Source organism: Aethalodelphis obliquidens, unplaced genomic scaffold (genome assembly GCF_003676395.1).
Source record: "Aethalodelphis obliquidens isolate GAN/ISIS:26980383/991018 unplaced genomic scaffold, ASM367639v1 scaffold63, whole genome shotgun sequence".
In the NCBI taxonomy this organism is placed as follows: Eukaryota; Metazoa; Chordata; class Mammalia; order Artiodactyla; family Delphinidae; genus Aethalodelphis; species Aethalodelphis obliquidens.
The window spans coordinates 1416278-1433761 of NW_020838007.1; the positions used below are offsets into that span (position 1 = coordinate 1416278).

Consider the following 17484-nt stretch of genomic DNA (forward strand, 5'->3'; position numbering starts at 1 on the left):
CTCACTTATAAATCTTAAAAAGGACAAGGCAACCTTTGAATTAAAGAGAACTCTAATGAGAATCCTTCACGCTCCCCAAGTTCCCTCAAACTACATGCAAGTGGGCACCTAACAAGACCCCGTCCCCTGTCCGTCTGGGCGCATGGCCCCACCTGCGAGATGCTGGACACGCTGCTGGCCTTTCTCTTCAGGGTGCCCTCCTGACACACCGCCAGCAGGTTGCTGGGGAGGATGGAGCGAAAGTCGTTGAAGGACCGCCTCCGTACACCTTCCAGCTCCTCGGGGACGTGGAGGGAATGAGGAGGGACTCTGGGGAAGAGCCTGGACAGGAGGGACTCTTCCGTGTTGCTGTAACGCCCAAATGCGCGGGAGATTCCTATGAGGCACGGGACCGCATACTTGCAGAGGTATTCTGGAAGGCAGAGGGAAGCCGTGGCAGCACCACCTGGGGACCTGGGACCACCCATCTCAGAGCCCCCCACCAGCAAGTCCAAGGGCCAGAACTAGCCATGGCAACAGGGCCAAGCCCAGGCACTGACCGGCAGTATTTTCCATCCATCCTCAACCACGGCTGCAGACACGGCCTGTGGGTGGGAGGTCTTAACCACGCACAGCACCTCCAAATCAGTCCCTCAGCCACGTCACCTGAGCAGGCTCCCTTACGGGACTTAATCAGTGCATTTAGTCCTTCTGGGAGCAGATTGGTAGCCTCACACCAGAAGAAAAATGACTTTCAGACATGTTACAGGTGAAGAAACCGAGCCCCAGAGGGGGAAGTGGCCCAGCATTCAGGCAGCAGACCTGTGCTCATGACCCCACGTGGGCTCTCAACTAACATGCAGCAAAGGTCACGTCCACCAGATACACTGGTTGCAAAGAACAGAAAATCTGAAGACTGGGAAAAGCAAGGGGAAGGATAATCACAAACAATAAAAAGAAAACATACCTTTCTCTTGAATCTCCAAGGCCTGGCACATTCCCAAAAGGACATGCAAAACCTGCAAAAGCGCCTCTAAAATCTGGAATAGCCAAGGAAACATAACACACAAACTTATAAACAAAATCAGATAAATATCACAAAATTAATTCAGAACTAGAGGGAGCTTTAGACATTCTCTTGTCCAACCTCATTCCTGATCCATAACCCCCTGCACGGAAGCTCTGCAGAGGGGTCAGGCAACAGACCTTCTGTGGACAGAACCCTCCCTCTCTGGCTGGTCCACAGGCCTCCTAACTCTAGAAACAGGTGACAGGCCCCCAATCTCTCTTCACAGCTCAACACCCCTGGTTCTTTCCATCCGTTCCTTATGATTCAAGTCCTTGCTGATGGCCTGCCTGATTCCACTATAGCTCAGTGTGTAAGAAACCATCTCCAACTGCAGTGTTCAGACAAAACACACTACTATTCCAGCGATGCTGGGGATCTCCCCGAGTAATCACCAGACTCAGCACGGACCCCAGACGTCTGTGGACATGACACTGGCTTTCCAGCAGCCCTTCACACTGCTGGCTCCATGAACTCACAGAGAAATGAAATCCTTAAGTGTCTCTCACACATGCTGCCTCAAGCTGTGCCCCTCCACCCGCAGGGCTGGTATTTTTTTGCCTGTCACTGAGCCCCACAAAAGCTCAGGGCATAAGCTTCAGTTCACTGCGAAGGTCCTCGATTCCCAGCTTGGCATCTGAATCATCTACAGACAAGACTGACTTGCTTTCAGGATTTTCATCCCCGGTCCTGGCTGGTCCTAGCTGTTCAGCTTCCACTGCAGGGGGCAGGCGACCAGAGACTCCTGGTGCCCCTGGGGTGGTCCTTCAGGTGGCTCTGCAAACCCTGCCCTCCGCTACACTGCTGACCCAGGATGTCAGGAGAGGCGTGGTCCAGGCCCTGATGAAGAGCACCCAGACCGAGTCCCTCTCACCTCCCCCACTTCCAGTCTTGGGGAATCCAGGCAGAAAAATGAAGTTGGTCTGAGGTGACTTGTTCATCACCAAACTGCTCACGTTTTGCTACTGTCAAATGATGTGGAACAGTGAGGACCTGGAAAGCAATGTTTCGTCCATTTCACGTATTAAAGTTATGCCACCATCTTCTGTAGTGACCTATTTCAATAGGTGTTACTGATAGAAAAGCCCTGTTAGCTTTTTAAATAATATGTGATTCTAACGTATCTAGTTATCTCTTTAGCCAACCCACAAGTAAATAAAGAACCTAAACTAAGAAAGAAGGGTGGAGACCAACATAATGGCAGAAATAGGGACACAGAATTTACAATGTGATAGTAAGGAAAGAGATTTTAAAAATTAAAAAAGATACAGGGGGGCTTTTCTGGTGGCGCAGTGGTTAAGAATCCGTGTGCCAGGGCTTCCCTGGTGGTGCAGTGGTTGAGAGTCCGCCTGCCGATGCAGGGGACACGGGTTCGTGCCCAGTCCAGGAAGATCCCACATGCCGCGGAGCAGCTGGGCCCGTGAGCCGTGGCCGCTAAGCCTGCGCGTCCGGAGCCTGTGCTCCGCAACGGGAGAGGCCACCAGAGTGAGAGGCCCGCGTACCGCAAAAAAAAAAAAATAAAGAAAACCTTCCTTCTAAAAAAAAAAAAAAAAAAAAAAAACCTTCCTTCTAAAAAAAAAAAAAAAAAAAAGAATCCTCCTGCCAAAGCAGGAGACACAGGTTTGAGCCTTGGTCCGGGAAGATCTCACATGCTGTGGAGCTACTAGGCCTGTGTGCCACAACTACTAAGCCCACGCTCTAGAGTCCACAAGCCACAACTACTGAGCCCGTGTGCTGCAACTACTGAAGTCCATGCGCCTAGAGCCCATGCTCCGAAACAAGAGAAGCCACCATAATGAAAAGCCCATGCACCACAATGAAGAGTAGCCCCCACTCGCTGCAACTAGAGAAAGCCCTCTCGCAGCAACGAAGACCCAATGCAGCCAAAAATAAATAAATAAATAAAAGGAGAGAAATATGAAATACATTTAAGTAACATTTCCAACAAAATAAACTAAAACTAAAAAAACTGGAGCCTTTGAAGGAACGGCTCCAGCTTTCCAGAAAATCTTCTCCTATGAACGTCAGTCCCCAGCATGGAGGCAGGAGGACGTGTGACCTTTTGCTGGCCACCTCACAGGGCAATTGGAAAAGCTGAACGAGATAAGACTCGGGAGGTCGCAGGGGACTAAGCACTGCAAGCAGGATTTAACATTTCTCATGTGTGTGACTAACAGTATGAAATAAATCAACATAAACAATCCAATCACTTTTTTTTTTTTGCCCTGTCATCACTTTGGGACTCTCAGATCTTAAAGAAACACACACCAAGTCACCACACACTTACCTCATCCCTGAGGGAAGGGTCCCTATAAGCCACGTCAGACAGCAAAGTGACCAAGCAGAAGCTGAAGCTCTCAGCCACTGGGAGGGTGCCTGGAGGCAGAAAGACAGGAATCGGATCATCACACTGACCAGCCACCCCATCTGGCTGTTCCCTCTCACATGGCTGCCAAGGACCTGCTTACAGTAGAGGCCGCCCTCGTCAGGATGAGCCTCCAGAGAACAGATATGGGCCCAAGGTGTTCGCTGAGAAACACCCCTGCCTTCCTTGTAATAAAATGTTTTGGTTCAAGAAATTGAAATGTTTGCTGAGCCAATTTATAGTCTGAGATTACAGAGCGTCTCAACATGACAGATTCCATGTTTTATTCCCGACCTAAATAAAATTGGGAAATCAATCTTGGTAAGACTATGGGAGATGTTCCATGGAGGCTAACTGTCAAACACCAATTACTATCACTTTAAACTGAATTGATGTTTTTTTTCCTTTTTTCTTGACAGGTGGAGAAAATCCTCAGAAGAGCACCCAGAGATGTGCTCTATTCCTCGTAGGTTTTTAAGCCCTTCCCTGACTGAGCCTGCCAGTACAGAGATTCTCAGAAGCAGAGCCTCAAGGTCAAGAAGGGAGCACTACACCCAAAAGACCACAAGTGAAGCACCACTTCTGCACTTTGGGAAGTTTAGACCTGCTGCCGAGGAGGTCCAATCACTATTAAACATTTAACCAATTTTGAACGTTGAGCACTGACTCAAAGACACACACACACAGAGCAGACGACCACTGCGTGTCTACTTCCGCACACGTGATTCTTAAATGCAGCTCTAGGTCCTTCTCAAGCTTGAGCGTGGCCGGGACCACCAGGAGGGCTTGTTGAAACGCAGTCTGCCTGACTCCCGGGCCCAGAGTTCCTAACTCAGTAGCTCCAATGTGGGGTCTGAGAATCTCCTTTCTGACAAGTTCCCAGGGTGCTGATGCTGCTGGCCCAGGGATGGCCCTTTAAGAACTACTGCTATGGGGTTTATCAAAGCATAAATGATATTGCCTTAATAGAAACTAGGAGACTGAAATATTACCCGATAATTGGAAATTTATATATCTCTAACAATGTTTTTTTTTTAATAAATTTATCTATTTTTTATTTATTTATTTTTGGCTGCGTTGGGTCTTCATTGCTGCGTGTGGGCTTTCTCTACTTGCGGTGAGCGGGGGCTACTCTTTGTTGTGGTGTGTGGGCTTCTCACTGTGGTGGCTTCTCTTGTTGCGGAGCACGGGCTCTAGGCATGCAGGCTTCAGTAGTTCTGGCTCGCGGGCTCTAGAGCACAGGCTCAGTAGTTGTGGTGCACGGGCCCAGCTGCTCCGCAACATGTGGGACCTTCCCGGACCAGGGCTTGAACCTGTGTCCCCTGCATTAGCAGGTAGATATTTAACCACTGCGCCACCAGGAAAGTCCCTAACAATGTTTAAATAATGCTAAAAAACTCATTCGAATGAGTCCAAGTATACAGAAGTGATATTTGTTTTGAAATAAAATAGGATCAACACTTTCTAGTATTCTACTTCTCCCCAAATTAGATAACAATGGTAGACACAGATGTTTCACTTTTCAGCAATGCTCTATCTAATCTGCAGTCTTTCAAATTCCAGGACACCTGAATAATTTGGGGTCTGTCAGCTTTAGGTACAGTAAGTCACCAGAAATGCTGAAAACCCAAAGGGCAAGAGGAACACGGGCAGGCACAAGCGGATGTTCATGAGGACAGCACAGTCTCCAGCAGACTGAGCCCACCTGACAAATTCAGGCCATGCCACCAACAGAAAGGACAAGGGCCTTCTTTGCAGGCACCAACCCCCTGCTAGATCTGAAGGTGGGGGCCTTGGACTCAGAGAGAGAGATTACAAGGAAACTTCAGTCTCATGGGTCATGAACTCTGAAATGTTGGAGATCTTCCAAGCTGATTTTGGAGTCTTGGGAAATCTGTTTACAAGATCATGAGTGTTATAAGCGTTTAGCACAATGCCTGGCATGTAGGGGACCTATGTAAATACTTCGGGAGGGACAGGAGGAAGAAGGCAAGGAGGGAGGAAGGGAGGGGAGGGCAGTGGAGGGGAAGAGAGAAAAGATTATCTAACTTTCTCTTTGACCTTAAAGAGAGATCAGTATCAAATACAAGTTAAAAAGAAATACACATGAATTTATTCCATTTGCAAAGATGCAAAGTTCAGTGGAAACTTAGCAACATCGACAAAGCGATAAAACTACTGACAGTGGACATAGTGGTTGAGTCTCAAACTCCCATCTCAGCCCTCCTTTCTGTGCAGCCACCAGGCCATCTGGAGAACTGACCTCACTGCAGGGTGAGCCTCTCCATCTGAGGCAACAGACCAGCTCAGGGACAGCAGGGGACCCAGGGCAGCCAATGGGACATGAGCAAAGGTTCCTGAGGGTCCCCGTGGTCCTGCTCAGCTCCGCTCATCCCGCCCAGGGCTCTGGGCAACGTGAGAAAGCGCTAGTGCTGCAGGCACAGGAGTGGAACCAGCTAGAAGCATCCTAACTGCCGCGTTAGTGTGATTAAACATTCAATCCTCGCAGACGGGAAACACACAGATGCTTCCTCGCATTCAGGAAAACTTTAAGCAAAACTACCTCTGCCTTTCCGAGCTGTGCTTTCTTCTACCCAATACACTTTCGGAAGACCTTTAAGAAGTCGAAGAAGGTAAGGAACCACAGAATCTTTGTGCTAAAAAAAAAAAAAAAAAAAAAATACATTTAATTAAGTACACGATTGGTAGCTTTTTAGCACAGACTGAGCCCAAAACAAAGCACATCCACATCCTGATCATCTCAGAGAAGGGCGTTTGCACAGCGTCGCACCCTTCCTGCTGCACATGGCGGGCAGCGTCCCTACGGCCAACAGGAAGGCCGACACCTGCCCTCTGCTGCTCAGGGTCCAGCCTGGCTCTGCCCTCCAGAAGAAGACACGTGTGCACACACTCAGAACTGCCTCCTTCCAGGTGTTTAAAGTCCCCAAACCCAAACCTCAGGACCACATCCTCCAGACTGGAGAGCAGCTTACAAACTTGGTGATGCTTCTTTCTGTTGTTCACGGTCCTTGTGCTCTTCCCTTCCTTTCATAAATTTTCGGTTTCATGTTTCCTTTTGCTCCTCTCAAATTGAGCATTAGACTTTTTTTTTTTTTTTTTGAGCATTAGACTTTATAGCCAACGTTAGCCAATGGAAAAATTACTTTCATCTAGTTTCCAAACTAGCCAATCAGCATAGAGTTCATAACCTTCCACCACTAGCTCTCCTGGCTGTCTCCCTACATGCGGCTGCCCCCGTGAAGGACAAGTGTGCTCCAGAGAAGGGGACACTATCTGATGTTCTGAAACGCTGAAAAAACATGTGGCTTTGAATACATGGTTGCAAATTCTGCCACACTCCTTTCACCAAAAGGCAGAGTCAAATTTGCGTCCCCTGAAAACAGAGCTGCCTTGGTGACTTGCTTCTAGTGTACAGTCAGACCTCCGTATCCAAGGGTTCCACGTCTGTGGATACAAAGAGCCAACAGTACTACACCATTTTATATGGAAGACTGGAGCATCCTTGGACTGTGGTACCTGCAAGGGGTCCCGGAGCCAATCCCCCGAAGACGCCGAGGGATAGCTGCATGTAGAAAATAGAATGAACGAGCCTGACTTCCCAGGCTAGCTCAGAGATGGCAGAGCCACTTCCCCCAGCTCTTTCTCAGGACACGCACTCTTGCAACCCAGACACTATGCTGTGACAAATGACAGCCCAGGCCACACAGGGAGGCCATGCACATGGAGGGACCCTGGCCAAGAGCCCCAGAGAAGGTCCAGCCAGCGGCCAGGATCAACCCCACACATGTGGGGGAGGGGCCTTCAGGTGACTCCAGGGCCAGCCTTTGAGCCACCCCAGATGACACCAAATGGAGCAGAGACTGGGCTCTTCTGAGCTCTGGCTAAATTGCAGATTCATGAGCAAAAACCTCTGCCAAACAAAACCAACTAACTTTGGGGTAATTAAGCCACCAACTTTAGGGTAACTTTTATGCCACAATAGGTAACCAAAATAAATAGAGAACTTTCTTTAGTGAAAACAAAACCATTTTTCCTGTACAACAATTGCCCAGGGAACTGGTGTACTAACACACACAAGACCCCAAAGGGGCCGCACACCAAGGCCCTGCAGAGAGGAAGCGGCCCAGGCTCTTCCCCACACACCCTGCAATGGTGTCACCACCACCACTACTCTGGCCACGGTTGCCGCCAGGGCAGCCCACTAACTGGGCACAAAGGAGGCCAGTGCCAGCGCCCACCAGGGATGGAGGAAAGGAACACAAACTCCAGGTGGATCACGAGAAAGCTGGTCCCTAGGCGCAGGGGCCAGCAGACACCGGGCTCCTCCCTTGGTGTCCATGAGGCCTCCAGCTTCCTGGGAAGCTCAGGCCAACTGTGAGCCCCATGGGACAGCTGCTGCCACCCCTGCCAACCACTGACCCGGAACCCAAACCACACCAAAAGTAACTTGTACTCGTCTCTTCCCTGCCATCTGAAAAAACCCAATACAGGTATTAGGGGCTCACAGGTAAATCCAGCAAGTGATGTGTTTGCCAAAGATAGTTTCAAGTAATACTCATTCGAATAGCAGTAGTTTCTTATACAGGTTTCTTTTTTTGAAAATTTATTTTCCTCCCTTTATTTTTATATTTAAATTTAAATAGGACCTGGTAAATAGAAAATGATTGTCTTTATTTTCACATTTGTAAATAAATAGGAAGAAGAATTAAAATGCAGCTTATGCATCTAATCTTGGTTTTTCGTGTGGCCTTGATCAGGTAACCTATTTAATTTTTGAAATACTTCTCTAAAATTAAAATGCTTATTTTTTTTCAAATGTATAAATACTCTGTCAAAAATATTAATTCTTATTGAAGTAAAATTCCCAGGACATGCAAGCTAACTTTTTTAGATGAATAAAAATTCAAATAGCTGACATCTTTATTTTTTTAACATAGGATGATTAAACTTGGAATTTTAAAAAATGATTTTTGGCAATGATAAAAATAAACAGATAAAAGATTCTGTATCCAGTGACTGAGCATTTGCTTCAATTAGCCTTGGTAAATACTAAAAAATGGCCATTTTCTGTTGTAGTGACAACAATGGTTTGTAAATCACCTTTAAAAGGCACATTAACATGTACTCTAAAACAATTTATATCTATCATAGTTTTGAAAAAGACTGTTATGTCACAATTATCTCAAAGAACACTGTCTTTTTGGAAGGAAAAGAAGTGGTTACTCTGAGTCTGGCTCCCGAGCGTTTTGCCTGAGGTTTAAAATCAAGTCTACTCTGGAGGGTACATGATTACTTCACAAAGCACTCTAACATTCTGTCGAAAACAAAAACCGCACCTTCCTGAGGACGTGTCCATAGAGGTCTCATTCCCACCAGTTCTGCCCCCTCCCCATCACTCGCCCTCAGCTGACCACTTACACAAGGTAGGTTTGCGAGCGCTCCTCTAGGCCTGATTTAGGAGTATAAAGTAGGCACAAACTTAAACCCTAATTGCACCCTCTTTTGCATGCAGAAACACTTTTAATTTAGCCAAGTCCTACCTGTAGATCAGATTCAATGAGAAAAATGCCCAATGCAATCACCGCGTCTCTCCGCCTTTCATCCAACTGGAAGATGCCATGGAAATCGACTGGGCACATACATAGCAGCTTCTGGACCTAGAAAATGAGACCAAACAAAAAAAGCCCATAGCTTAAAAATATATAAACCCACACTCAGATAAACCAGTACCAAAAAGCCCAGTGAATATATACAACAAATAAGTCATTTTTTTCCAATCAAAAGGTCATTAAAAAGGACACCTCCAGCCTTTGAAATGATGGTATACACACCCCTCCAAGGAACCCGGATCAAGAGCTGAAAGGCTGTGTCCACGGAGGTGGTAAAGCACCATGGCTAACGTCTGCCCTTCAGTGTCAGGGCAGTCCAGGGTCCCCACCTCCCAGTGGTGCCCGTGAGCAGGTTATGAAAACCTACAGGTAAGCTACCTATAGTCACAAGGCCTCCCTTTAGGGCTCTTTAAACATTAAATGTGTGTAAAGCACTCAGAACTGTGCGGGGCACACAGTACGTGCTCAATAAACAATATATATATTGTTACTGGACATGGCATGGTGGCAGGCAGAGGGCAGCAGGCAGGCAGTCAGCAATTTCCTGAATAAATAGAAACACTAGGATTATCATCAGAACAAACCAACAGTAAGTGTCTGTCATAAAAGAACTAAAAATCAGGATTTATTATGAAAAGGAAATCAGGTGATGCCAATCTTGAAAATCTCTGCCAGAGCAAGCTCTGAACAGAGCTTTAAGATCCACCAGGAGGCCCTAACCTTGCTGTCCCACGGACCCAATGAGAAGTCTCTCACTGACATTTACGTGGTCTGGTGGGATGTTCTAATAGCAAAGGAAATGGAAGCCAGTGATTGCCATTTGCCCTGAAAATGCATCAGGCAATTACCACTGTAATTTTTTATAGAAAGTAATTTGCTGTTGTTCCCTTCAGATTTTAAAAGGGCAAATACAAGAGGAGAAACTGAAACTGCCAAATATTATGTAAAATACTTTCACCCCAGTGTTGTGTATACTAATTGAAACTCTGAAACAATCTAAATATTTAACATTAGGAAAATAATCATGATGAACCACTTGATCAAATATTAGGTTAAACCCTAACTGCTGATATTCAACCATTTTTGACCTACAAAAACAATGCTTTTGTAAAGTTTAACCTAATGTTAGACGTTAAAAATGGCATTTTTCTATGACTAAGCAGTGACACAGAACAATGTTCTAAATGTTCTATAAGGTCACGAAAGGAATGGTCTGAATTACATACAGAAAAAATGCTGGAAGAAAATACATCAGGGAGTTCCCTGGCGGTCCAGTGGTTAGGACTCAGCACTTTCACTGTCGTGGCCCGGGTTCAATCCCTGGTCGGGGAACTAAGATCCTGCAAGCCATGAAGCGTGGCCCAAGATATACATATTTGTATATGTGTATATATGTGTGTGTGTGTATATATATGTGTGTGTATATATCTATGTGTGTGTGTATATCTACATATATATATTCAAAGTGTTAACAGTTTTGACAGATAGGATGACCAGAGGTGAGACATTTCTTCTTCATGCTTTTTTATATTTGCCAAAATATGTTCTAAAGGAAAATATTTCTTGTGTAATCAGAAAAAACATCCAGTAGGTTAAAATAAAAATATATACACATGAGGGGGAATCCATGCTTGTGTGATTAAATGCTTAGGCAAAAGAGCACACAGCAACGGGCAAGCGAGGAATGGAAGTCGAACTTCCCCCTCGTCACTGGGAGAACATGCTTCATGATCAGGGGAAATAAAACACGAAGGAGCTGCAGACCAAGCACGGTAAAGCGATCGTTGCAGAGACTCACACTCACATAACAAGACAGTCAAGTCTCTAAAGAAACACGCCTGCAAATAAGAAATCCACCACAAGGTGGATTATATGAGAAGGAGCCATTGAGATCCACAGCTGACCCTTGAGCCACCACTGACCCGAGGCCTGTGGAAGCACTCCCACAGGCCCCACCCCGGGCAACACAGACCTGGGGAGGGGACCCCAAGGCTGGAGGACAAAGTGAGACTCAGAAACGTGACAGGACTGGCCCAACCTCATTACTAAATATGGAAAAGCTGTAACTGTACAGAAAAGATGACCCTTCAACAGTCCCACATGGCAACACAGACAAGTCTAAGATTTTATATGCTCGTGCTCTCAGTCCTGTCCTCTGTCCCTGGAGGCTTTTGGGGAGGCAGGGTAAGGATCATGCTGTATTTTTCTGTGGAAGTGAAATACATTTGGACTTTGGAGTTAGACCCAGAGTCACCAGGCGGCACATCGAGCCTCAGCTTCCCGTCTATACAGCGTCTCCGTGGGGCCAGGTACGGAGGCAGAGCCCTCACCTGGGCTCAGGACTCGCTCCACGGCAAGTGGTGGGCATAGTTCACACCACTGTGCAACAGTAACGGCCTTCAAATGGCTCCTATGAGGGTCGATGGAAGTAGGACGCTTATAACTCATTCACTCACTGTTCACTGGGCACTACTTGCGGGAGGTGCCGCCCGTGAACCTCGGACCAGGCCCTGCCCTCGTTCCAGAGGGGGAAAGACAACCCGGGTGAGGACCAGAGATGAGGTCATGTAAGAGGCGTTAATTCTCCCGGTTGAAAGTAAGGGAAGAGTTGTCCCTCTCCTTCTCTTTCTTTGAGAACTCACACTAGAAAACTTGCCAAAGGAAGGATTTCCTCATTTCTTGGAACGGTGCATAAATTCTTTTGAAGACTAGATTGGCACTTTGCGAGCTTTATGACTTAGGAATGTCTTTCTCGAGAACCTGGGGAGCCATCTCTTTGGAATGTACACATCGAGGGAGACAACGCCCATCTCCCCATCTCTGGGGAGGACAGGAGCCTAACTTCCATGGGCTTCAGACTCCAAGTTGCAAAACCACCTCCTGTCATAAAGGTGGGAGGATAAAGCCAATCAACTAACACAGTCCATCACTCCAGTTACCAGGTAGTTAGCATGAACTAAGTGTGACAAATGGTGCTGACAAGTCCTCTTATTTGATTTTAGCCCAGTGAGACTTCTGAACAACTATAAAACAATAAATTTGCACTGTTCTAAGCCACTAAGGTTGTGGCATTTGTTACAACAGCAATAGGAAACTTATACAGTTGGTCACAGAATTGTAAACAAAACTCAAAACCTGGACTGCCTATCAAGAAAGATATAAAAATTAATCAGGTTACAGGCAATATTTATTTCCTTCTTTACTCTTTTCTGTATTTTCTGTAAGGAATACTGTTAACTGCAGAATCAGAAAAAAAAATTTTAAATAGTAGGAACAATTTTGCCACTAATGCAAATCTTATTTCTAAAAGGACAATAATACTTATACTCTTAGAGCTCAGAAAATAAGAGAAGAGTGTATAATATTTCAATGGATAGAATCTGGGTAATCCAAGAACAAAGAAGTAACATAAAACCGGAAGAAAATCTAGGTCAACTAAACGAAGAAGATGTTTTCTACATACAACAGTCCTACTACAACTTCTTTAATTCTAACATCTTAACATCAGCAAAACAACTGCTACTTAACTATAATTTCCCCAAGAGTCTCAATCTACGTAGGAAGGTTTTTAAAAAGCAGGCGATGCAGCTATCTGGCCCTGACGCAGCCACGTGGCTGCAGAGAGAGGGATGGCTGGGTGGGGACCCAGGCCGGTGCCACCTGGGACAGGAGGCCCAGGCACGTCAAGCTCAATCTCACAAAGCAGCCTTGAAAATGCTCCACAGCTCTGTGTAAACGAAAACCAAATTGATTAAATTACTTCATTAGCAAAAAAATCACGGAAATACTGGATTGTGACATTGAGCTTTCCTTGGTAAAATTTCTCTAAGGAAACACGCAGCACACACAGGCCCAACCCCCACACCGAGAGGACACTCGGCCCCAGGCCCGAGGCCCACTGACGACCCCCAATCACAGGCAGGGTCCCAGGCAGAGGCCGGGGGAGGGCGCGGCCTCGGCTGCCAAGCGTCCACTTTCAGGAGATCGTGTGCCATCCTGCTTCACAGGTTGGGCAACTTGGCCCTGACGGGTTAAGTATGATCTCAGGCAGCAGGCACTTCCCTAGACCCTCTGACTTCTGTCCCCCCGCTCATGCACCCCCACTGGCCCCCAACTCCGATACAAACTCCATGCACATGTGCAGCCTGGCAAGGGAGGTCCTCCCACATACCGACACCCAGCCTGGACCTCTGCCAGGCCGCTTCCAGGGTCTCCACTGTCTGCAACATTTCTCAACCTGCCTCGTCTCCCCACAAAACCCTCCCATCGTTCTAAGACGCAGCCCCCCTGCCCCTCCTGCTTGTCAAGCTGCTCTGGACATCAGGTCTATCCTCTCACACCTCTCAGGAGCCCACCAAGAACCCTGGGCTGGGATGCCTGCCCTTCTCATGTCTTACCTTGGAGCCCCTGTGTACTTACCTTCCGTCCCCTGCAGACGGGACTGTGTCCCCCTGGTCATGTGCCCACCACAGCCCCATTAACTATCCCCATTCTACGGCTTACAAAAGTGAGGCACAGAGAGGTCAAAGTTCTAATGCAGAATAAAGCTTCAACGCTATAATGAAGAAAAAATGAAAAAATAACATTGAATAATTTTCTTCAGAAGTTTACAACAAATTAACAAGTAATTTGGTTTCTTTGGGGTGAGGGGGGGGAAGAGCCTGTCATTATAAAAGGTCACTAAGCTCAAAATCTGAAAGAGATGGCTGGGGTTGCTCCCATTTATGAAAAGGATCCAGAGGGGTTGGCTCTGCACGCCACTCTGAGGAGGCCAGTAAGGAACAGACCACAGGAGGCAACAGAGGTAACTTCCTTAGACTTTGAGAAGACCTGACAGTACTTTAACCCAAGGCTTGTTAAGAGAGATGCCTTGAGGTGAATCTACTGCCAAAGTAAGGAAATGCCGAACCAAGTTAGAGAAAATAAGATGCCCTCACAAGTCTGGATGAGTGGGCAGAATACCACAGATGAGAACTCAACATGAGAGTGGGTGTAGGTCAGGTATGTAGGTCAAAATAAAGCTACAATAATAGCGTTACAAGCTGGCCAGTTAAACTTTTAAGTATGCAACTTTTGTTATCTGAAACCTCTGGGAATACTCTTCCTGGAGAAACAAAAGTCCCTGAGAACTGAAGATTATGCTTTAAGTATTAGTGGTATTTTGTTGTTGTTAAATCTGTTTTTTAATTCTCATTCTCCTAGGCCCTGCCCCCTTAGAGAACAGTGAACATAAGTCAACATTTTCTAAGTGACTCAGAGCGAGCATGATAGACAAAGGTGATTGTGACATGATGCTTATGTCTTAAAACTATGCCAATTTTGGCAAACTGACAAATCATGTCCCTCAAGCCTCAGCTTTCCCAGGTATAAAAGGATGAACAGATAGATTTTTGCAATGTCTGCTCTAGCAATAAAATCCGGTGAGCCAAGAACTTCCACCTGCAGCCATGAGAGAACAGCAGGATCTGGATTTACCTTCCTGCCAAAAAACAACAGAAAAATGGACAAATACATGAAACCACTGGTTTCGTACACTGGAAAAGCAGCACAGGACTGAAAAGCTTAGGGGAGAGGAAACAAGGTGAGCCCTACAGCTGCCCTGATTTTCTGCCAGAAGATGTATCCTGGACCACAAAACAGGGAAGGGCATCCCAAGCAGATCATGCTGGTCTCACTAAGCTGAGGAGACAGAAATGGGAGTACTGGAAGTCTAAAAGCAGCTGGGAATTCTGGAGAAGAGAGAGCTCAACAGAAAAAAAGCTCCACAAATCTGCAAGAGTTCCCCTGAGTCTTTGATGAATATACTAAGACAGACCAGGATAGGGTAATACTCCACAATGTTGGGCAAAAAACAACCAAGGAACTGTGAGATGAATGGTTCCTGGGTTCCCACAGAGCTGAGAGGAGTCTCAGTTACTCCCAGCCAGAGCGAAAAACCCGCAAAGCATTCAGTGGAGAACTCGAAGGGCCACACCTCAGCAGTGGGGCTAAACTACCCCTGTCGCAAAAGCTATTTCAGACCTGCCCTAACAAAGTTTAAAAACCAGCTCTGCAATAGATGGAGAAAAAGCATGTGAAAAAATTCAACACGCTTCATGATAAAAACACTCAACAGGGACTTCCCTGGTGGTCCAGTGGTTAAGACTCCACACTTCCATGGCAGGGGGCACGGGTTCGATCCTCGGTTGGGGAACTAAGATCCTGTATGCTCCCAGGCCAAAAAAAGAAAAAAGCAAACACTCAACTAGGAATTTCCTCAACCTGAGATTATCTATGAAAAACCCACAGCCAACATTTTACATAGTAAAAGATGGAAAGCATACCCCCCCAAGATCAGGAACAAGATAAGGATGTTCACTCTCAACACTTCTACCCAGTGTTGTGCTGGAGGGTCTGGTCAGGGCAATTAGACAAGAGAATGAAATAAAAGCCATCCACATTGGAAAGAAAAAAGAAAAACTATCTCTATTTGCAGATGACATGAGCTAAAGGAGAGGTAACCCATCCCCAGGCCATGGACCAGTACCAGTCCATGGCCAGTTCAGAACCGGGTGGCACAGCAGCAGGTGAGTGGCAGGGGAGCAAGCGAAGCTTCATCTGTATTCACAGCCGCTCCCCATCACTTGCATTACCACCTGAGCACCGCCTCCTATCAGATCAGTGGCGGCATTAGATTCTCATAGGAGCGCAAACCCCACTGTGATCTGCACATGCGAGGGATCTAGCTTGCATGCTCCTTATGAGAATCTAATGCCTGATGATCTGAGGTGGAGCTGAGGCGGAGATGCTAGTGCTGGGGAGCGGCTGCAAATACAGATTATCATTAGCAGAGAGGTTTGACTGCACAGAGACCATAATAAATCAATTGCTCGCAGATTCATATCAAGACCCTATCAGTGAGTGGCAAGTGAAAACAAGCTCAGGGCTCCCACTGATTCTGCATTATGGTGAGTTGTATAATTATTTCACTATATATTACAATGTAATAATAATAGAAATAAAATGCACAATAAACAATACACTTGAATCATCCGGAAACCATACCCTTCCCCCACACCAGTCTGTGGAAAAGTTGTCTTCCAAGAAACTGGCTCCCGATGCCAAAAAGTTGGGGACCGCTGATCTAAAGAATCCAATAAAAAAAATTAGACCTAATAAATAAGTTCAGCAAAGTTGCAGGATACAAGATCAATATAGAAAAATCAACTGTAATCAGACTTTCAGTTTTACAAGATGAAAAGAGTTCTAGAGATGGATGGTGATTGCAGTAAAACACTATGAATGTATTTATTTATTTTAAAATAAATTTATTTATTTATGGCTGCGTTGAGTCTTTGTTGCTGTGCGTGGGCTTTCTCTAGATGCGGTGAGCATCTTCATTGTGATGCGCGGGCTTCTCATTGCAGTGGCTTCTCTTATTGTGAGCATGGGCTCTAGGCATGCGAGCTTCAGTAGTTGTGGCACACAGGCTCAGTAGTTGTGGCACAGGGGCTTAGTTGCTCCATGGCATGTGGGATCTTCCCAGAGCAGGGATCGAACCCGTGTCCCCTGCACTGGCAGGTGGATTCTTAACCACTGCGCCACCAGGGAAGTCCCTATGAATGTATTTAATATCACTGATCTGTACACTTAAAAGTGATTAAGATGGCAAATTTTAAATTATGTGTATTTTACCACAATAAAGGAAATGCGGGAAAAATCAACAGCATTTCTATACAGTACCAATGAACAGACTGAAGATGATATTAAGAAATTATTCCATGGTGACTTTTACGTCGTAAATTAATTCCATTTACAATACATCAAAAGAACAAAATACTTAGGCATAAATTTAACAAAGGAAGTGCAAAACTTACATTCTAGAAACTACAAAACCTCACTGAAAGTAAAGACCTAAATAAATGGAAAGATATCCCATGATCATGGATGATAAGAATTAATATTAAGATGGCAATTATACTCCGAATTGACCTACAGATTCAACACAATCCCTATTATAACCCCAGGTGACTTCTTTGCAGAAATTGATAAGCTGATCCTAAAATTCACAGGGAAATTCAAGAGACCCACAACAGACAAGGCTATCTTGAAAAGGAAGAGCAAAGTTTGGGGACTCACTCGTCCCAATTTCAAAACTTACTACAAAGTGACAGTAATCAAGACAGTGTGCTAGGGTAAGGACAGATATATAGACCAGTGCTAAAATAAAAACAGCTGCCACCCTAGAATTCTATAGTCAGCAGAAATGAAGCTGGAAAAAAAACTTTTTCAAATAGGACAAAGCTGAGAGAATTAATCACACTTGCAGACCTGTACTATAAGAAATGTTAAAACTAATAAAGTAAGGGGGACTTCCCAGGTGGTCCAGTAGTTAAGACTTCACACTTCCACTGCAGGGGGTGTGGCTTCAATCCCTGGCCGGGTAAATAAGATCCCACATGCCT

The 17484-nt window shown here is 45.8% G+C and overlaps 1 protein-coding gene across 11 annotated transcripts in view; it reads right to left on the reverse strand.

Annotated features, from left to right (window-relative positions):
- The window catches only part of PI4KA (phosphatidylinositol 4-kinase alpha), a 95040-nt gene that overhangs the window by 63658 nt on the left and 13898 nt on the right, over positions 1-17484 (reverse strand). For 8 of the 11 annotated variants that reach the window (XM_027088754.1, XM_027088751.1, XM_027088749.1 and 5 more), the window contains exons 2-6: positions 8972-9088; positions 5974-6067; positions 3333-3421; positions 947-1019; positions 153-412 (exon numbers count right to left, since the gene is read on the reverse strand). In XM_027088754.1, coding sequence (XP_026944555.1) covers positions 153-412; positions 947-1019; positions 3333-3421; positions 5974-6067; positions 8972-9088 — 633 coding nt within the window. Of the gene's footprint in view, positions 1-152; positions 413-946; positions 1020-3332; positions 3422-5973; positions 6068-8971; positions 9089-17484 lie in introns of those variants that run through there. The other 3 variants (XM_027088758.1, XM_027088755.1, XM_027088760.1) reach the window with 3 other exon arrangements.